This window comes from Prionailurus viverrinus, chromosome D2 (assembly GCF_022837055.1).
Source record: "Prionailurus viverrinus isolate Anna chromosome D2, UM_Priviv_1.0, whole genome shotgun sequence".
NCBI lineage: Eukaryota > Metazoa > Chordata > Mammalia > Carnivora > Felidae > Prionailurus > Prionailurus viverrinus.
The window spans coordinates 46880528-46902046 of NC_062571.1; the positions used below are offsets into that span (position 1 = coordinate 46880528).

General features: G+C 43.8%; 2 protein-coding genes across 12 annotated transcripts in view; one reads left to right on the plus strand and one right to left on the minus strand.

The window, feature by feature from the left end:
• Positions 1–5936, plus strand: part of MAPK8 (mitogen-activated protein kinase 8) — a 98790-nt gene extending 92854 nt beyond the window's left edge. For 3 of the 4 annotated variants that reach the window (XM_047826411.1, XM_047826410.1, XM_047826409.1), the window contains 2 exons: positions 962–1039; positions 4917–5936. In XM_047826411.1, coding sequence (XP_047682367.1) covers positions 962–1039; positions 4917–5062 — 224 coding nt within the window. In that variant the 3' untranslated portion in view covers positions 5063–5936. Of the gene's footprint in view, positions 1–961; positions 1040–4911 lie in introns of all 4 variants that reach the window. The other variant, XM_047826412.1, reaches the window with a different exon arrangement.
• A 12061-nt stretch (positions 5937–17997) lies between these two features.
• ARHGAP22 (Rho GTPase activating protein 22) overlaps positions 17998–21519 on the minus strand; it is a 176917-nt gene continuing 173395 nt past the window's right edge. For 7 of the 8 annotated variants that reach the window (XM_047826404.1, XM_047826403.1, XM_047826401.1 and 4 more), the window contains one exon: positions 17998–18556. In XM_047826404.1, the coding sequence (XP_047682360.1) occupies positions 18328–18556 (229 nt within the window). In that variant the 3' untranslated portion in view covers positions 17998–18327. The remainder of the gene's footprint in view (positions 18557–21519) is intronic. The other variant, XM_047826407.1, reaches the window with a different exon arrangement.

Genomic DNA, 21519 nt, shown 5'->3' on the forward strand with positions numbered 1-21519 from the left:
TTCTGAAGTAGATATTCTTACCCTTATGGTGCATCACACTTGACCTCAAGATCACTTAGAAGAACGCAGGGCAGGAGGCACATAGGACCTCAAGGCAGCATTTGGCATCTCTCTTCAGTTGGAACAGTGCTCACACAGTCCATCCACTGTCCAGAAGTCCAGTTAAAAAATGAGGTTCCCATGGAAAAATCTTGACTGTGATAGCATGTTATGCTTCAAATCATAAGGAGTTGAAGTGTAGCTGCCTGCTTTTTTTTTTTTTAACCGAAGTCCGTGGGGGAGGGGTAGAAAAAAAAAAGAGGTTAGAGAGGGAGAGAGCCAAAGCATAAGAGACTCTTAAAAACTGAGAACAAACTGAGGGTAGATGGGGGGTGGGAGGGAGGGGAGGGTGGGTGATGAGTATTGAGGAGGGCACCTTTTGGGATGAGCACTGGGTGTTGTATGGAAATCAATTTGACAATTTCATATTAAAAAAATGTATATTCCATCCCAATTAAAGAGGCTTCCATACACTTCTGTACTTAAGTCTTTTAACAGATATCTGGATAAGCACCTACAATGTACTAGGTTACTGTGTCACAACCAGGAAATAAGACATGAATGAAACAAATGTGATTTAAGCTCTGAGACAGAACTGAGCATGTGTAGAATGATATGGTATAGTACAGAGTTCTGGTGGAGTAAAAAAGATAAGGCTTCTAACCCCAGCTCTATCCTTAATCCAACTTTAGGAACATTAGTTATACCAGAGATTTTGTTCTTTCAGTATAGTTCATTGTTCAGGATCAGGGTATTGTTACAAACACCTTTGAATCTTAGACTGACACGTAGGGACACTTTACCATTGAAAGGACACTATTAGAAGTCTTTAATGTGTGTAAAAATGTTCAACTTAAAACAGATATCTGTGAGGTTGGCTCTCAGACTTTGAAAAGTTTGTTTTTGTTCACCTCTTTTTCAGAGTTGATATACAAAGAAGTTATGGACTTGGAGGAGAGAACCAAGAATGGAGTTATACGGGGGCAGCCCTCTCCTTTAGGTTGGTTACTATATAAGCTTGGTTAAGGTTATAAGGTTATAAGGTTAGGGTTACTTCTTGTGTTGTAATCTTCAGTTGCATGGATCACGTATTGTTTCCCGTATTTATCACTGTTACTATTCAAAGTTTAAGTATAGGGAGTGTAGTTTGGGTGCTTTAATTTGAAGCCACTGGTAGGTACACTGTTGTCCCAATATATCATGCTAATATATCGGTAACTGACTCCATAAAATACACATCTTTTTCTATAATACTGACATTCTATTGAAAAACAGAAATTTAAAACCATTTTGTATTGGCATTGTTCTCTTTAAAGAAGAAATTTTTCATAATTCAATATACTTACCAGGATTTTAATAGTCTTTACTTTGGATAAATAAACTAAGCCTTCATTGAAAGATTTAGTACGTCTTTCTCATTAAGTTACCATCTTTCTCATTTTGGTATTGATTTGTTGAACCAAGGCAGTAACATTAAAACTGCCATTAGGAAGTGTTCCATCTAAAAAGAAAACTGGTTTGCAGGAGTTAAACATTTTCTTTTATCACAAGCTATATTTAATGTTAGCACTTATAAAAGCATAAAGCGTTGAGAGAAAAAGTTAAATGACAGGTAACATGTATATATTCAGTACAAACTACATGACAGGCACTGGTGGTTTATGTACTTTATTTCATTCAGCCCCTGAGACCTCACTGAAGGGAATATTATGCACATTTTACAGATGAGGAAACTAAATTTCAGAAGAATTAAATGAACATAAAATTACAAATGTATTATGTAGAAAAGCTAATACTTACAGCCATGTTCATCAGTAACTTCAAATGGCCTGGTTTTTCTAGCATCCCATGTGGCCTTTAGCTGGCAGCAGAGACTTTTGGCTACAGAAGTTAGAACAGCTTTATGAAAGAGATGAAATTTGAACTGAACCTTGAAAGCTGAGTAGTGTTTTAAGAGATAGGTCTTGAATTTGAGTAAGACTATGCCATTTTAACCATCCCTTTAAAACTCTTCTACGTTCTAAAAAAAATAAAAATAAAAATATTATATGAGTAAGATTTTTAACTATAGTTTCAAATGCCCATTTTGTTATACTATAAACATATTTGTTTAGTTTCTGTGGCTTTCTGAGGCACTTTTGGTTATATTTGTGAGTTTTTGAAATTTTTTATCTTTTAAATCCTTGATCAGGAATACAGTCTTACAAATTATAATATAGATCCTGTTGAAAATAGAAAATGGGGGCACCTGGGTGGCTCAGTCGGTTGAGCTTCTGACTTCAGCTCAGGTCCTGATCTCACGGTTCGTGGGTTCAAGCCCCACATCGGGCTCTGTGCTGACAGCTCAGAGCCTGGAGCCTGCTTCTGATTCTGTGTCTCTCCCTCTCTGCCCCTCCCCTGCTCACGCTGTCTCTCTCTGTCTCTCAAAAATAAATAAATGTAAAAAAAATTTTTTTTTTAAATACATAAAATGATTTTGACAGCTTTTACCTACAATTTAGTTGTAACAAAAGCTATATTATAAATGCTTTAATAGCTGAGTTAATTAGCTTTGTATTGATGTACAGTAGTAGTTATAACTAAATTTAGTTCATGATGGAGCTTTGAGTGGGATTTGAAAAATCCATTATGTGGGAGACTTATATTTCAGAATGCTCTCCTAATGAGTGGCACATCGGAAGTGTCAGATACTTGAGTAAACTTAATTTCATGAGATAGAGCAGTTTTATCTGTTTTTAACTTATTTAAAGAAACTGGATCTTAAACAGCACTTGACTATGGTTATAAAATAAGTCAGTGGTAAGGACAGGACTGCAGGTTTCTAGACATTTTCTGGATTCTCAGGTATAGCTTAGGGAGAAGAGTGTTAATAACTCAACCCATTATAAAAATATTCAGTTCTTGATTATATGGAAAAAGAGAAGAAAGTCTTTGACAGATTAAACTATCAGATAATCACAATATCATTTAACCTTGAATTTTGGAAATTAAATATATTATTTTTCCCACTTTTCCTATCTTTATTTTGGTTTGGCTAAGTTTGCATGCCTTTGAGGATGTAGAGACTCACCTTAGGGGGAAATGACTCAGCTACCTAAAATGAAGGATTTTCCCTATTATTGCCAATTCAGATATTTGAGAATTTACTAGATTGCTTTAAATTCAGGGAAAAAAAGCAAGTACTTTTCTTAGGTATTTGATTTTCAGATTTAGAAGTTAACTATTTAGGGTTGCCTGGGTGTGGCTCAGTTGTAGGTACCGGACTTTGGCTCAGGTCATGATCTCACGGTTTGTGAGTTCGAGCCCTGCATCGGGCTCTGTGCTAACAGCTCAGAACCTGGAGTCTGCTTCAGATTCTGTGTCTCCCTGTCTCTCTGCCCCTCCCCTGCTTGTGCTCTCTGTCTCTCAAAAATAAAACAAACATTAAAAAATTTAAAAAAAAAAAACCACTTAAAAGAAAGTTAACTATTTAATGCATTTAAAAGTTAATTTTGGGGGCACCTGGCTGGCTCAGTTGGTAGAACATAATGATTCTTGATCTCAGGGTTGTAAATTTAAGCTCCACGTTGGGTGTAGAGATTACTTAAAAAAAATTTTTTTAATTAGAAAATAAAAGTTAATTTTTATCAAATTAAGCAGTTTGGATAAAATGAAGTTTGGGTTACAAAATAAAGGCATAAAATGTATATTTGGTGGAACCCTTTTATGATTTGAATATTTCAGTATAAGTCTTTGAAGCTAGCTGTGGTATTGTGTACTCTTCAGTCAGAACAGGTGCATTCTGTAGTGTCCTATGGATTGAATTTAAAATATAATGTCTTCGGTTCACTCTGGCTAGAAACCTAATGGACCAGTCCAGCCCAACACCCTAAAGATTTGCCTATCCCCACTCCCCTGGCTATTTCCTTGTTAGATTTGAAGACAAGCTCTCAGAGGACCTTTTGTATTCTAAAGTGTTTTATGGTTCATCATTAGAATGGTAGGATGATTTCAGGCACTGAGATGCTGGGTTCTGGAGTAGTGGTTTTCAACCTGCTTTGTTTTAGCATCCTTTGAGTGCCTGAAAACTCAGCCCTAGAAATTCTTACTGCTCAATTTGGAAACCACTGCTTTTATTCCATAAATGAGTTCTTAAGAACTTTTGTATAACTTGCATTATTTAATAGGCTCAAGTTTGGAATGGCCCTTATTTAGTAATCCCATAGTTCAGAAGTACTTACCTAAGAATGTGAATCACCGTTAACATATTTCCCACCCCCCAAGTGACATCCCTTCCCCTTTCCTAACCCAGCCCCCTTGAAAGGATTTCACTATTGGTTATGTATTCCTATTCCTTTTTAAAATCCAAGAAATGCTTGTTACCTATACTTTCAGTAAAGGAAACAGTCTTCCCCTACTTTATCTGTTGAATAAATCCATGCTAGCATTTATGAAGTATTTATTACAGTAAAAATAACAAGAACTTGAGTTTACCCAAATAGGGTTCTTGAGTGACCCTGGCAAGTCCTATAACCTAAACTGGGACAGTTGAACTAAGGACCCTTCCATTTAGAATTATTTTAGTCTTTGTCTTGGCTTTTTCTTTAAAACAAGATGTGCCAGAATACTGCTTGGAGTTTACAGTGAGAAGATAACATAAGCCATTTTTATTAGGGCAGTGGTTTTTAACTTTTTGAGTTACATATCCCTTTGGATCCTCTGTCCAAAAAAATGCAGTACCGACAGTATTGCATGTGTTATCACACACACAACTTTTAAACCTTTTAAAGCCAAGAGAAAAAAAATGATTGATTACTAGAGGTAGCCAGTACAGTACAGGTAGCTCAGTGTGCAACTCTGTCTGCAACTGATTTGCTGTTTTGTTTCTCATAGCACAGGTGCAGCAGTGATCAATGGCTCTCAGCATCCATCGTCATCATCGTCTGTCAATGATGTGTCTTCAATGTCAACAGATCCGACTTTGGCCTCAGATACAGATAGCAGTCTGGAAGCATCAGTTGGACCTCTGGGCTGTTGTAGATGACTACTTGGGCCTTGGCAGGGGGGTGGGGGGATGGGGAGTCGTTTAGTCATTGATAGAACTACTTTGAAAACAATTCAGTGGTCTTATTTTTGAGTGATTTTTCAAAAATGTAGAATTCATTTTGTAGTAAAGTAGTTTATTTTTTTTAATTTCAAGTGATGTAATTTAAAACTTAAGTTGTGTTTTAAAACAGCAACAAAACTATTGTATTTTTGCTGTAATTAACTGTATAATGTAAACCTAATTATTTTATCATGGTTTAAATTTTTGCATATTTGCTTTATCTTATGCTGCTGATTTTTTTTTTACTGAATTTGTAAGATTTTGTTTATCAAAGCAACTATTATGTGGTGACTTGCCTATATCATGAATTATTTAAGATTTTTATAGGTTTTTTTTATTAGAATTTTATTTCAAATGTTTTGTTCATGATGCTATCCTTCAGGGTTATGTGCTTATCAATGAAATAACCCCAGAGGAGTGAGGGAAAATAACCTGTAGCCAGTTGTATTCAGGAATAACTACTGTAAATGATGAACGTGTTAAAAAACCTCCAATATTTGCTACTTGCCAATCTTAATTTAATTTCAACAATTGGTAGGTAATCCTACATCCTACATTGTTTTTTGGCAAAAGCCCCATCATCTAAATGACAGAATAACTCAGAGCATGTCTTTGAAGATGCTGGGCGTCTACCACCACCCTCCTATTCCCTGCCCCACCCCACCCCACCCCACACAACAGAAGCCAAGTAAAAAGAATATGGTATTTTCTGCAAATTTGTGGCATGCTCAAAGATTATGATCACATAAAGTCAAGAGGATACTTCATGAATAATACATTTCAATGCAAATAAACAGATGGTTCACTTCTACTAGCTATGAGCCTGTTTTTGTATACACTGAGTTAATCTACTCAGGCTGTAGGTCCCAGCTGTGGTCTAGAGTCTGGTCTTTCCCTTTCCTGCAGCCTCAGGCCCTTGGACCTGGGACCTTTCTGGTTTCCTAGCATGATATCAGTCAGTTGAGCACCAGTTCTCAAGGCGTTTCTGGCCATTTGATTCTACCTGTAGCATAATCCTATTTATACTAGCTGTCAGGAGGTTCCGAAGCCTACTTCAATTTCTGTAGGTGATGTATCAAATGAGCAATATACCGTTCATCTGAAAATAGTAGCACACAGCCATATATAGGATATCATTTTCTAAGGACTGTTTCTTCACATTGAGCAGAGCAGGCATAAGTGGTGGTTATTCAGTCTGAGTCTTTGTTTTTTTTATACCTGATTTTCAATAAAACATGCAATGTGGATGTTGAGTAGGGTAAGAATGGTGCTGCTCCTGACAAGTGTATGTTAACTGTTTACATTTTCTATCTGCGGAATTATTTCTCCACAACTGAATTTTTCGTAAGTAAATGTCATTGAAGTCTCATTTTCTCTGAAATACATCATCTGTACGGCCCCAGGCACCTTTTGTTATTTTTGGAACAAGACGGATTTTATATCATGAACTGGGAAATGCATACGTAAATCAGTGACAAGGTTCTAGGCAGGAAGCCCATGGGAATTACTGACCAGTAAGAGCAAGAACTGGTGCATCTCAACATGCAGTGTCTGAAAGTTCGCTTGGCCTGTGATTCGTGTATTTAGTGCAAGATTCCTTTTGAGTTACTTATTTTAGGTTATTGTTAATGTGCAATATTCAGAATTAAAATACGTTAGCCTTTTTAATATGCTTTGAAATAGCAAGTTTGTTTTTGATGGTTTTATGTCATGATATCTAGCCTCTGGAGGTTGTCAGCCTTTTTATCAGTCCCCTTTCTACTCCTACAACATGGTGCATTAATTTTGTTAAGCAAATTAGAGTTTTGAGACTGTAACACCTCTAGAGTGGCAGAAACAGGATTGGATTTACGATGTTAGCAGAAATTTGAGCATGAGTGTGTTCTTAGTTTATATTAGTTTGGCAGTTAATTAGCTTTATTTTCCCTAGGATAGATTATTTCACTATTGCACTTTAACAACTGACATGCTTTCAGAAGTTCCCCATATTTTATGTTTGATTGCTAATAAGCCATCTCTGTTGATACAGATTTTGATTAAGCAAGGAAAACCAGGTGTTCTTCCTGTATCATCTGTTGTAAATGCCAGCTCCCCCTTGCCAGCCAGCATGTTTCAGTTGATTCAGAGAAAAGGAATCCTTATTCATTAATGTAGACTAAAATACTTGGCAAACTATATCCTGAAAACAAAGTTTGCTTGTTAAATGTTGTGTGCCCTACGTTTTTAAAATGCAATATCTAAATACAACTTTCCCTCATCCCTTAAATCTGTGAAGTTAAAGAAGTACTGATTGTTTTTGTTTTACAGCTTTTTTGAACGTTTAAGACATCTTAAACATTTGTGTGTGTTTTAAGAGAAATTACAAGTAAGATTTCTGTCCAGCAGTACTTCCGTAAAGCCACCTTGCTTCTCTTAGAGCTTTGGTTTTTCAACTTCATATATATTTAATATATCCATCATCTTACCATCAAAAAATTATTTTGACTAAGATTTATTGTTCACATTTATATTATTTTATTATTCACCTTTACAGGAAAGAGACACTAATTCTTTTCTCATAGTTCTTCCTGATTTACTACTCTGTTACTCTCTGATGTATACTGACCATTTGTAAAATGATTGTGTTGTTGGGATTGCTTCGTTACAATAGACGTGAATAGAGCATCTCAACTCTTTGACGCTGCTTGCCGAACAGTTCTCATTTTGTCACACACCCTCAGCTGCTGGTGTTCCTGGTATGCACCCTTCCAGGTCGGTAAAGGCACAGTGCTTCACCCCACACGTACTAAGAGAATTGCCAGCCTTTAAATGAGGAGGCCACCACACAACCCCCTTCACGGTACAGAGAAGCTTGGTGGTATGCAAAGCAGCAGACTTGCCTGTACTTTTCACTATTCTGTTCCTTGTTAACCCTGCTGTTTTGTCTAAAAAGATGAAGGTGAAGAGGACGTAAGTGTCTGATAGTGAAATCAGAAGAGGGCACGTGAAGCTGTTTCAGGGTTACAGATAAGACTTGGTTTACACTGTCGGCCAGTATGTGCTACACATATGAAGACTTAACTACTCAGTGTTGCCTAGGCACAAGCCTGCACCACACTTTGAGGTAAAGACATAGTCTATTTTCAAAAATACTGTTGTAGTTTGTTTGTGAGTGTTGTTCATTAGTCACACATTAGTTGTAGAGTGAATGCATGAAGCCCCATGACCCCAGTAAACTTCTCTTACCAGTAGAAAAACCAAACACCACTGTTCTGTCATTAGCAGCCCTCTTAAATGTTGCCTCCATATCCTTTACGTGTTAGCGTACATTGTGTTTCTATGATCTCTCTTAGGTTTTTCCTGAATCAGAGGAAACTACTTTTTCCTTAATAGCAAGAAAGATGAAGAGGTAAAGGGCATTGAAGCAGAAATGTATAGTTTGGGGTACGATTAGAAAACTCGCAAGGAAAACAAAAATCCGAATTAATTTCAAACTAACTGCTCTTAGTTAAGTGCTCTTAAGGAGAGTCTAGTAAGAGTAACAATTTCTGGCCATTTCTAGTTTAGATTCTCTTCGTTACTGAGACTTTTGAGAAATCTTATCTGTGGATTAGTTTTGCACAATGTTCTATTCTCACAATAATTTACAAATTAAACTAGGTTTTTATTGAACTACCTCACACTAATTTTCTATGCTTTCCCAAGTAAGCTATTGCCCTTACTGTAAGCTCTTTACTGAGTGTGAATTATAAATGTGTGTTAAATACTTTATAGCCAATGTTGACACAATACCAGTAAGTATGTAAAATATATACCTTGCATCAGTAAGAGAGACTCATGCGTAAAATCTTTCACTGTGTATCTTGGAAAATTGTGTTAGATGTGTTCGTTGGACATTATTACTGTCTGTTTTTATAAGTAGAAACCTGCTCGTGATATCAGTCCATTCTTTACATTTTACAAAAGGAATAAATCTTAGTAAATTTTACGAAGAAATAAATTACTTTTGTAGGCCCGATATTTGGTATATTTTTGAGAAGCTCTTAATCTTTTAGCTGAATGATGAAGTTAAACTGAACTAGCTGTCTACTTGGACTGTGACATCTATTTTCTCATTACAGTTTATCCTGTTCAACAGGTTTAAAACCTGAAAACCTACATATGATAATTGACATTTGCTTTTCTCCCTATATGATGCCATTCCTTCTCCATACCTGTTCCTTCCCTGTGTTCCATTCCCTCTCCTCTCCTCTAGACAAAACAAAATGGGGCACTTTGTAGGGAATGCTGAGATAATTATTGTGGTTTTTAATCATTCATGCCCTAGTCATTAAACATGCACCACTGGAATGTAAACATTGTTACCTAGTATGTTAATTGGTTATAATATTTTAAATAAAAAAGAAAAAAGTGGTATGAAAAATATGAAATTAAGAGTTTTTTCATTGAAAACGAAATATAAATTTGTGCTAAAAAAGTTTTTATGGGCAATTTTAAGATTTCCTGTGGATTGGTATTAAAGGGGTAGTAGGACTAGGGCAGCTTTCTTAGATTTGGATTTATACAGATTGTGAAGAGCCTAAACTACCACTCTGCTTTTCTGGTTTATCTAGTCTTGCTTTTCTTGTATTTGAAATCTCTGGAGAACTGTATCTAAAAGGAATTTTCTTCAGTGCCCTTAACCTAGTTCTCAGTAGCCATGTAAGAGAGCAGCCATCGCGGCCACTTGGCAAAAACAAGTTTAATTTTAAAAGGATCTATTTCAAAACAAACGGGGGATTTTGGTTTTGAGTGTGTTTTCAACTTTGCCATGCTTCTCTTCTCTTCGCCGAACTGGGCAGGCTGCTACGTGGGTATCAGGGTCGCCCACTGTATACGTCCAGCCTCTGTATGAGCTCACTCCCTCTCTTGCTCAACTCTTACTCCAGAAAACCATCTTCTCCATGCTTTCCCCATTCACCTGCACTCAGGCTTCCCTGCTCTGAGGAAAGGACAAGATGGGAACGGTCTTTTCCTGATCACTGCAGCTCCATCGGCCTACGGGGTCGCTGGCCTGGTGCATGCGCTCTGCTTTGTCACGGTCATTAGATCTCCAGTGAGACACTGGGTGGCAAAAGCAGACATCAAAGTTTTGAGTCCATATAATTTCCGCCCAGTTGTAATACCCTGGTGACACCAAATGAAAGGGGGTAGTTCGTCCTTATTAGTCTAGATACTATGTCTATTTTAGTATTGTACCTTAGAAGGTCGATTGACTTCATGTAAATGAACATTGATTTGTACTAGTTTTGTGGTTTAAAATTGTTTTAGCTTTTACAGCTTACACACTGATATGTCTTTGGACTTCATTTGAAACTGAAACACGTCAAATATCCTTTTTTAATTTTAGACTTCTAACGTAAAATCAGTTCGCGAATGCATATATGTCTACGATCCTATGTTGGAAGCTGGGGGTAAGGAAAGATAACAAATGGGATGATGGTCTGGTCAACCTGATAGAAATACTGTTGTGTAGAGGGGCGAGAACCATGCTGAAGGGACATGGAGGGATTGGTCAGGAAATGAGGGTTTTGCAGAAGAGGCATTTTTTGAGCCTTGGTATAAGGAATGGTATTCCCGGGTAAGGGAAAAGCAAGGAGGCTTAAAAGTGTGTGCATGGGCAAGGAATGTGGAATGGCCTGACATGAGAGTGGGTGTGGAGAGAATATAATGAGAGAAGTCTGAAAAGCTGGGGATCAGAACTGAAACATTTGGAGGAATTGTCTTCATTTTAAAGGCAGTAGGAACTTATAGTTTGTGAGAAAGAGTAATGTGACCAGACCTTGGTTTTAGGAGGGACACTGGTAGTGGGAGCAAGCTGGTTAGGCTGGAGGTGTGGAGATTGGTGACTGGGAAGCCAAAGATACACAGCTGAGAGCTGAGGTCATTATTTGCACAATGAGAATGGAAGAGAAGACTCAGGTTGCCATTAACTACGTGAAATAGCTGAGATTAGCATTTGGGGCTGAGCCCTAGTGATTGGGCAGCACAGCAGGTGTTGTGCAGGGAAAACACGTCCAAGGTATTTTCCAGTTTGTACATCACAGATTGAAGAGTTCGGGACAGAACACACGTCAGGTATGGCATCAGCTTGCCACTTAAATGTTTCAGCGAGGGAGGAAAGGAATAATTTCTCCCTTACTGCCGGTCACCTCTCCAGTCTCTTCCATTGTGAGGTCTGTGTCATCTGCTTGCATGGCTCTTACACCAATTCCATTAGTGTCATTTTGTGGACAGAAGAAAAAGGGGATTCTTGTTGGGTGTAACATATGTAAGACTTAGCATTCCCTGGACAGGTGTGGGAGCATAGTTCTGATTAGTAAGGATTGAGTGAGTGGTGAAGCAGCAGTAAAGAGTGCTTTGGAAAAGTTGGCAGGAAATAAAAGAATCCTCACTGTCGAGAGAAAACAAAAGTAGACTGAGGGGTCAGCACAGATTAAAAGGGAGAAACTAAAAGCACGTGTGCCTTGACAGGGTCCTGGAGAGGGTGGGATCTATTGAATCGTATGGATCCAGGTTAGCCTGACCTCAAGATGGAGAGTTTCGGTAATCTTGGACAGGTCTTAATTTTGCTGAGCCTTGCGCTATATTACCTGAGCATGGGAGATAGTCTCTTATAGGGCTGCCATGATGATGGCAAGTTTTCTTATGAACTATTTAGTGTAGTTTTATAAAAATAGTCTGCAAGCAAATGCAATTGCGGACTTTAACGTTGGAAAGGAATAGAAATGGTGTGACGTGGAGAAATGTTAAAGAGCAAAGGAGGAATTTTGCATGGTCTCCCACGTTAGAACTTCTGTACCCTCTGACCTTCAAGTCATTTTTTCCAGCCTGAACAGTCCCACTCTGGTTGGTAAGAATAATTCCTCATTGGAGAGAAATGTCTCAAAAACTCAAGATTTGATTTTTTTTTTTTTAAGAATTTGAACAGTTAAAACATTTTGGTTCTATTTCATACAACATTCTCACCATTCATTCCAAATGAACCTCCTCCCTCGCATATACCTTACATCTTTGTGCACATGCTTTGGTTGCTTACTCCTGCGTTTGCCTGTTTTAAATCCTCATTGCTTAAGATCCAGCTCAAACACTTCTCTGATGAGCCTTCGCTGCAATGACTTTTCCTTTCACAAACCCAGAGCGTACTCGCTAACTCCCATCATCTGCTCACTGTGTTCCACGGAGGTAAGACAGCAGCGTGGTGTGTGCCTCTTCATGTTGTTCTGTGAGTCTTCTCTTCTAGATGCTTCACTCTGGAACGCTTGGATAGAAGAAAGTGTCTTACACCTGCCTAGTTCGTGCCTGGGAGGTAGGCATTTGATAAATGTTGGGCTGGATAAGCTAATGACTAGGACCCATCATCTATACCCTTTCTGTCCTCTGAAATGCAATATTCATGGCCTTCCAACTGTGTCCTAAGGAAACTGTACAGCACTACGGGATTAGTAATGTGAGCATGGGCTCTGATACCAGATGTCTAAAGTAGAATCCTGGCTTCACATTAGCTGCCTCACCTACAGCAAGTTGTCTCAACTCTCTGCGGCTCTGTTTCCTCAGAAGAGGTTAGAGGGAGAAGGTGATTCTCATACAGGATTAGAACCATGAGGGAGATAGTTTTCTTAGGAGCTTCCCAAGACGGTTCTGACCTGCCCCCCTCCATCCGTGATCAGCTGCCTTAGAGACCTAAATAAATACCCAACTCTCCACCGAGAGCAGTGACAGATGGGGTGCAGGGTGCGTCAGGAATGAGGCATGCCAAGCCCCAGGTGGTTACTGTGAGAGAAGGGAACCAGAAAGATACCAGGGCACTGCTCAGGGAAGACAGAAAGGGATGAGGAAGTGGAGGAAGGGCAGATGGTACAAAGTGACTGTCATGCCCCCACCCTTCCTAAACATGGTGTTCTACTGCCTGCGATGTTTTATGTGCACATAGGCTTTTGTGTTCAAGTAAGTTAGGGGGCTGCTCCTTAACTGTGAGCATGTTCATCATTTTTCAGGACTTGCTTATAGACCTCAGTATGCGTTTCCACAAACCTATCCACAACTGTCGGTGTGCTCTGTCTCCCTAACTTCTTGGAAGCCAACCCTTCCACTGCCTTTCATCTTTTTCCGGACTTCTCTCCTCCTTACTGCCCTCATTTCATTACCAGCCTCTCCCCCTCTACTGAACCATTCTTAGCAGCATACAAACATGCTCTAGTAATTTCCGTGTTTAAAAAAAAGCTCTCTCTTACCCCCTTCCACCTTGCAACCCTATTTATTTCTCTGCTCCCATTCACATCAGGACTTCTGTAAAGATTGGCCTGGGCGTGATGTTTTTCTTCCCTTCCTTCTCATTCAGTCTCCAGACCATTCCTGTCTAGTTTCTGGCCTGTCACTCTACTACACTTGGTCTGGAGCACAGTTCCTGCACTAGCTTCCCTGCAGCCACTCCCCGTCACTGCCACCAAATTTATCCACCCTCCACCAGTGGCCACAAGAACCTTGCTGAAATACAAGACAATCCATGTCCATTGATTCAAAGCCCTCAAATGCTTTTCTATATCCCTTAAAGTACCTTTACCTTGGGTGACCAGGCCCTACAGTGTCTGGCCTTGCCTGGCTCTTACCCCGGCACCCACCATGCCAACAGTGGCATTGGCACTCGTGCAAACGTCTACAGCTCTTTCCTTCTGCCTGTAGCTCTCTGGTTGCATGGCTGCCCTGTCCGTCCTTCAGTCTTTAGTTCAAATTTACCTCCTCAGAGAGGACTTCCTGACCAACTTGTCTAGAACAGGCCCCTGGGATCACCTTTTTCAGAGCACTTATTACAACCTGAATGTCTTCTTTATGTGTGCTTCTGTTTAACACACACACACACACACACACACACACACACAATTCACCTGAGTAAATTTAAGTCTTAATGGCTTTATTCAGTGATTCGTGAATTGGGCAGTATCCTAAATCTAGCAGACAGGAGCTCTGAGGAGCTGTACAAAATGAAAAATTTTTATAAGCAGAAGGGAGCAGGAAATTATACTAGGAAATTATACTAGTGTACTAGTATAGTGCTCTATACTAAGAGCAGGTTGGTTATTGTAAACTTACTTTCCTGCAGAGGATGGCTGGAGTCTATCAGGCAGATGACCTACCCAGTACTGACCAGGTGATTACCGATGGACTGACTGATGATTCCATCTCTGGGAGAATCCAAACTGTAAGTAAGTCTTGGTTCAGTGATACGTGGATTAGTATAAGTGACTCCATTTGGGACCTACTGTCTTTTGGGACCTAACCTTTCTTTACGGTCTACCTTGCCCCACTAGAAAATCTATGAAAGCCATGACCTAGGTTTTGTTCCCTCTAGGCCCACGCGAATGAAATGCCTGTGGATCTCTACAGTGGACATAATATACTGTGGGGCAGTCCTCTCCTAAAGCGTAAAGGCTAACCTCATATCCCACCCTCCATGACCAGATCCTCGCCACCTTCTCTAGCCCTCCATCCTCCCCACAGCACCCCCACACCCCCACTCTGTTTCACATACACCCCTTTTGCTCTAGCAAAAGCATACACATCAGCGTACAAAACAGGAAGTGCCTTCCCTCACCTCCGCCCTCCATCGGATTTAGAGGTCTCTTCCAGCATTCATTTTGCATCCTGTGCACAAACCTCATCAAAACATGATTGGGGGGATGTTATAAAGCTATCAAGCCAGCATCTTTTGAACTTGGACGACTCATTAAGAATACAGGCCCTTAATTAAGACTCCCTGGGACAGAAGCCTGACTCCTTCCCTGACTCGTGTACCGTCGTGGGCCAGGTCCTGAACAAGTACTCTGTGCTTCCCAAGTCCTCGACTGTAAAGTGCAGAGAGTAAGGTCCCCTAATGACATGTGAGGCTCTTAGACCTGCCGACACAGCAAGGGCTCTGAGGTCACCCTCATTGTGGGCACGAGGGAGCACAGACCCACAGAGCTTCACTTCCCCGAGGTCCTCCGGCGGCACGGGCCCAAGCTCTTTGTGCCAACAAGCTTTCTGTGGCCGAATCTCTCCTGTCTTACCAACCACAACACAATCCTGGCACCTCACTGGTCCACCTGTCACAGGGCTTGGGGAGCATGGAAGTAGTAGCAACGTGGCTGGTAGGAAGGGTGGCAATTTCTGACAAAGGTGGTGGCGTTTGGCGAATGCATGGGCATGAGACGCAGCAGCACTGTCCTATCAACTCAGCTATGAGCTCGTATACATGACAAACTGTCCCTTCCTGACATGTAGGATATAGGGAGAACTCGCTAGAAGGCTGGGGCCCTGCATCTAAAGGAGGGGGAGTCAGCGAGACATGTTATTGTTACTGACTCCATTTTTTTGCACACAGGCCTGGGAACATGGATACGTGGACTCCATCCGAAGCCCTTTTACAGTGTGGAGTACGTACGTAGTGGGAGTGGTCGTGCCCAGTCTGTCAATACCCAGGTAAAACAAGGAATGCCTCTCTCTCTCTCACCCTAAAAACTCTATTCTTTTAAAAAGGACACTTGTCAGTCTTTATTAAGCCAATTCCTTTTTTGTTTTTTAATATGAGACTTAGAATTTCCGCTTTTTAAAGTCAGACACAAATTTATAACACTTCTGAAGCATTCTGAGAGCAGAATCCTAGAATTTTGCTGATTTTCCACTATTGCCTGGTTGATTTATCCATAAGTTGTTTTGGATAGCAACTTGCCTTTATTCTTTCTAAATAATTTAAAAAATCAAAGGTTTTCAAAACATTAATGTTCTATCTTTTCGCATTCATAATTTATCGGTTTGCTTAATATTAAATGATGTCATTACAATAATAGGTACAATTTGAATCCACATTTGAGAATAGGTTCTGTAAATGTAACTCATTTGGGGAGAACCTAAGTGGACAGGGACAGGGTACTAGAGGCTAAAGCCCCTCACAGCCTTGGTGCTTGGCCTACTTTACAGGCAGAAGTCCCTGTGTTTTACAGACACAGTGAGGAGTGCTGGCTCAACGGAAATGGGAGGGCAGAACTACTGAATGTTGCCAACTAATTCTCAGAGAAAAATTGCACCTGCAGATCCTAGTTTTGCCAGCAGGTGGCAGATGGGGTTCATGAGCTGGTTTTGGCCAGGACTTGGCCGGAAGCTGAGCCTTTGCCAGTAGGAATGGTTAAGAGAAGACAGACAACCTCCCTTTTCATCATGTGAAGCCCTTTTTGTCCTTCCTGCTCCTTTGATAGCCTAGTGGTGTTTTTCTCTTCAAGTCAAAGTTGGCAGAATTCCAGGAACTGTGGCGAGGGAACCCAGAACCCTAAGAATACACTGGTGTTCTCACCTATCTTCTTAGCTTCAGTTTCCCGAGCATGGGACCAATTCCTATCTTGTTGAGGAATCAATCACTTCAGTTTCTTTTTTCTCCTTGAATAGGGAGGAGAGCAATATTTTACCTTCTTGGGAAGCTGGTCACCCGATCATCTGCTGTAGATTGCCTGAAAGTAGATACGGATGTTGCTATCCACTGACTGCCCCCTCCCCCCTGCCCTCCTCAGAGTTCCTCAAGAGAACTTTTTTAAAAGTTTATGTATGTATTTATTTATGTCTCTGGAGAGACAGAGACAGTGTGAGTGCCAGTGGGGCAGAGAGAGAGGGAGACAGAGAATCCCAAGCAGGCTCCATACTGTCAGTGCAGAGCCTGACGCGGGGCTCAAACCCAGGAAACCACGAGATCATGACCTGAGCCAAAACCAAGAGTCAGATGCTTGACTGAGCCACCCAGGCGTCCCGTCCCCCCAAGAGAACTCATTGACTACCGATGCTGCTGAGTGCCCTTGGCAGGCACCTGGCTTCCTGGCTGGTGAGGCCCTGGGCAGCCCAGCAGGCCTGTGGTCAACCTGCCTCACCACGGTAGGAATTACCAGCTAACTTGGGCCTGTGGGCTTGCATCTCATGGTATGAAGTGAGCTCTTCTTGGGAACACCAAGACCCTGGCATTTAGAGCCTCCGTGCAGTTTATACCTGACTCTAGGTAGATGGGTGGTTGGCCCTGAGAGACTTTTCCAGAGATAGGGGTCGTAAATTGGGGCACTCTGGTGTGTAGGGTGGCAAGAGGCAATATGTAAGGACACTGCACAGGAGCCAGCGAAAGGTCACTGACATTGCTAGCCCCCAGAGGCCAGTCCTCTCCTCCCTAAGCCCCATCTCCAGGAGCTCTGGCCCAGGCCTACACCACGTGTGGTGGTGGCCAGGGAAAAGTTTTCTGGAGGGATCTGCCCTAATGGAGACTTAAAGTCTGAGGATGAGCTGGAGGAGGGTGAATGGGCAGGGGAGAGGAATTAGCACTAGCTAGAGGGGAGTCTGAAGGGAAATGGGACATAGACTGAGGCTGTGGAGGACAGAGAGGACAGAGGATGGGCACTTCCCATCACCGTGTCACCTTCAGACACATGCCTTGTTCCCCTGCACGGGCCTGGGGCGGAAGTGAGGTGTATATCGCCCACACTGAGCTCGGACTCCTGGACCCTGGCCCTGGAGCAGAGCCGGGGCCAAGCAAAGACAAGCAGGTTACGATGGAAGGCCAGAGAGGAATTCTAGGCCAGATGCCAGCTGCAGAGGCCCAGGTGGCTCAGAGGCAGAAGGCCTGAGAAAAACTGTCCTGCTCTGGGCACAGGGAGGATGCAGCAAAACACAGATTTGCGTAAGAACAGCTTCCGTGACTGTGACAGCACCGGGTGTTCCTCGGGGAGCTTCACATCCCACTTCCAAAGCCTGTGGGAAACCCTGGGGACCTCCAACGAGCAACTTGGTAACCCCAACCCCCAATTCTGCATGACCATAAAGAACGAGTCAGGCATCCAGACGTCATGCTAGGACAGCAGATTTAATAAAGAATGCAAAATGTTCCCTGTGGGCTGCTCAGACCCCAGGTGCCATCTGTTTCGGTGGGTCACGGGGCTGCCGTCTCTGACACCTGCCAGGCCCCGCACCGTCGGAGCAGCATCCAGATCCCACGTGGGGCTTGGGCTCCCGACAGTCCCCCTGGGGGTGTCAGCACTCCTCCCTCCAGCTGGCTCTGGAGCTCCTGGCACCACGGAGGCCCAGGTCCAAGCTGCAGGGCCTCGTGGCTCCTCACGAGGCCGGCGGCCGTCTCTGCTCAGGGGCGAGCACTGCTGCAGAAGGGAGCTCTTCCCCCTCCCTCACTTGGGGGCCTTGTCCCCTTTTGCCCCAACGGTCAGGCTTCCCAGGGTTGAGAAGAACTCCTCCATTTCCTTCTGCAGCAGCTGGTTCCTCTTCTCCGCATCTTCCCGGGCCCGCTCCGAGTTCCTCAGCTTTATTTCCAGCATCGTGTACTTTTTCTTTTCCTGGTCCAGTTCTTCTTCCAGCTGCGACATTCGCTTCCTCAGAGTGGCACTACCTTCTTCGAGTCTTTAAAATCAAGAAGAAAGACACTGTTTTAGACTGATGGCTGGGTGTCAGTGAACACGTGCCTGCGTGCACTCCTTCCGAAGGAGCCGGTCAGGCGGCCCAGGGACGGGAAGACGCATGCGCGCTCAGAGCTGGCTCTGCAGCAGGCCCCACAGGCCTCGGCAGTTCCTCCCAGGACCCTGGTACTTCACCCCCCGGGGGACCTCCCCTACGCCTGTGACCCAGAAAGGCCAGCATGAGCATTTGGCCCTTTGGCACTCGAGGCTGGGAGCCTGAGTCCTTGCTAAAATATAAAATCCACTTGCCCTCCAGCCCAGCCAACTGTCCTCTGAGGAATGGACTGCTGGCTGGCAGAAGGCAGGACTGGTCCCCAGATGGAGACAGAAGTAGGAAACTGGCCCCTCGCCTTTGCTCTTCTGGGAGCCGCCTTGGACCCCAGCCTCCCTCCAGCTGCCCCACCTCCCATGGTTCCCCCCAGGCCCCAGCCAGACACGGCGACTCACTGGAAACCCCATTTGGGTTGTGCCCTCCATTCCTACTTGTCCTTCACTCCCCAGCTCAAATGCCTCACCCTCAGCGATAAGTCTCTGGATCCTCCCCAGGAGGCCACATCAGTGTTCCTTGATGCCGTGGCAGACATGCTTCTGTGGATGTTGACACCACAGAGAACAGAGGTCGGCACATCCATCTTTTCAGCCAGATGACTACTTCCCATAAGGCCTGTGGGGCATGCTAAGCCCAGCCCCTGAGAACCAAAACACTGGAGTTTGAGCCCCAGCCTGGCTGCTTATGAGGCACGTGACTGTGGGCAGAACACAAACTACCAGGTCCTGGTGTCTTTTCTGAAAAACTGTCAGGGACAACCCTTCCTCCAGGAGCTACAGCTACAATGAACAGAGAAGGCCACGAGTGCACAGCGCAACACCTGTGACATGGGGTAATAGGAGTAAGAATCCATTCCCACCGCATCCAGGCCCAGGCCTCCACCCTCAATCAACGAACACAAAGCATGAAGAAGGCAGGAAACCTCCCTGCAGCCCAGCCCCCCATCTGGGGAGCACAGGACACACTATGAGAAGAATCCCCATGGCAGGTGGCAGCAGGCCCCCCCCAGACTCCTCACTGCTTCTCCTCTGGCTCCAGCCCCCTCTTGGCTGGCTCCTCCTCCCCGATCTGGTGCTCTCAAGCTTGGGCCTGGGCCTCCTGTTTCCTGTCTATGTGGCTCATCGTGTGACCTCATCCAGTCTCCAGACCCGAGGCTGCATCTACATGCTGACGACCTCTCAGCCTCTGTGTGCCTCGACTCCACTCAGAAACTTGGTAAGCACCGCACCTCAGCGGGTCCACAGTTGGCTCCTGACCCTTCTTCTCCAAACCACTTCCGTGGCCCTGGTGTCCCACACACTGAACACCCCCCTTCCATTTATTACACCAAGACAAAAATGTCCCCTAAGTCCGTTCTTTCTTTCACTCCCACATCTGACCAATTAGCAAGCCTTCCAAACACGTTCAGAATCTGGTGCTTTTCTCCACCTCAACTGCTGCCCGTCAGGTCCATGACATGCACACGTCTGGCCTGGAGCCCCACGCTCTGCCTTCCACCCCCCTTTCTCCCACTCCACTTGCCCGACCCTTTCCTCCACCTACCTCTCCCCACTGCAACCCCTGGCCTTCCCTCTGTCCCAGCACAGCCTTCCAGCCCTCTCTTCCCATGCTCCCCTGCCCTCCACCCTGCTAGTTCTCCTCCTTTATCTGACCTTCTAACATACCATAGATTTAAAAAAAAATTTTTTTTATGTTTGTTTATTTTAGAGAGAGAGCCAGAGACAGAGCACGAGTGGATGAGGGGCAGAGCGAGAGGGAGACACAGAATCTGAAGCAGGCTCCAGGCTCTGAGCTGTCAGCACAGAACCCGACACGGGACTCGAACTCACAAACCGCGAGATCATGACCTGAGCGAAAGTCGGATGTGTAACTGAGCCAGCCAGGTGCCCCTCACATACCATAGATATTTAAAAAATCTATCTCGTTCATGGTGGCTCCCCCTCACCCCCAACACACACACAGCCCCAAATAAAAATAAGGACAGAGGTTTTGATCGGTTTTGGTCTTGGCTCTGACCCCAACATCTAGTACAGTGTCTGCACATCACAGCCACTCCATGAATTCTCTTTTGGGAATGTAAGAATTGGTACAGGGGAGGGGTTCTGAGTCCCAGAAAGCAGGGCTGAAAGCTGGTTTCCCCCAACTCCCCAGACCAGACCCAGTGCAGACTCCATATGTAAAGACCTGCTGGCTGGGGCTCTATTCTTTCCTGTGCTCAGAGAAATCCTCCTCTCCCTAGACCACCCCTCGGCCCAGGACGACAGCACAGACCACTCTGCTGGCGAGAGTACTACAAGGGCTGCCGCTGCTGCCCCCTTGCTTCTGAGAGCCTCCCACCCACCAAGCAGGAGGAAGCGTGAGCAGTGAAAGCTTCCTGAGCACTCTGGCTGCACCGGGCCCTGTGCTGAGGACTCCCATCCGCTGGCACTTAATCCTCATGCCAAAGGGGTGACGTCATCAAGCCCAGAGAGCCTGCCAGACAGACATTCAGCCAATACACACCGGGGTCAGACAGCCCACCTGGGATTCTCGGCCAATACCCAGCGGGCAGGGGCCCGACCCCAGGCAGTCTCACCCAGAGCCCTCCACAAAGCACAGCATTGTCCCCCTGAGAAACCTCAGCTGCTGAGAAGGTAAAAGAACTAGAAGCTCAAGCTGGCTCCACAAACAGCTGAGGAAGTGAAAAGTGGACTCTGACGCCCTCTGAGGCTGTCCTCACACTTGCCATGTATTCTGTAGTTTTTGTCTGCGAGCTCATCTTCAGCTGTAATCCTCCTCCTATCTGCGGGGCGTTCCATTGTTACCTCTGCCTGGGAAGTCCCAGCCCAGCGCTCCCGTGTGTGGGGTATCTCCCCCTG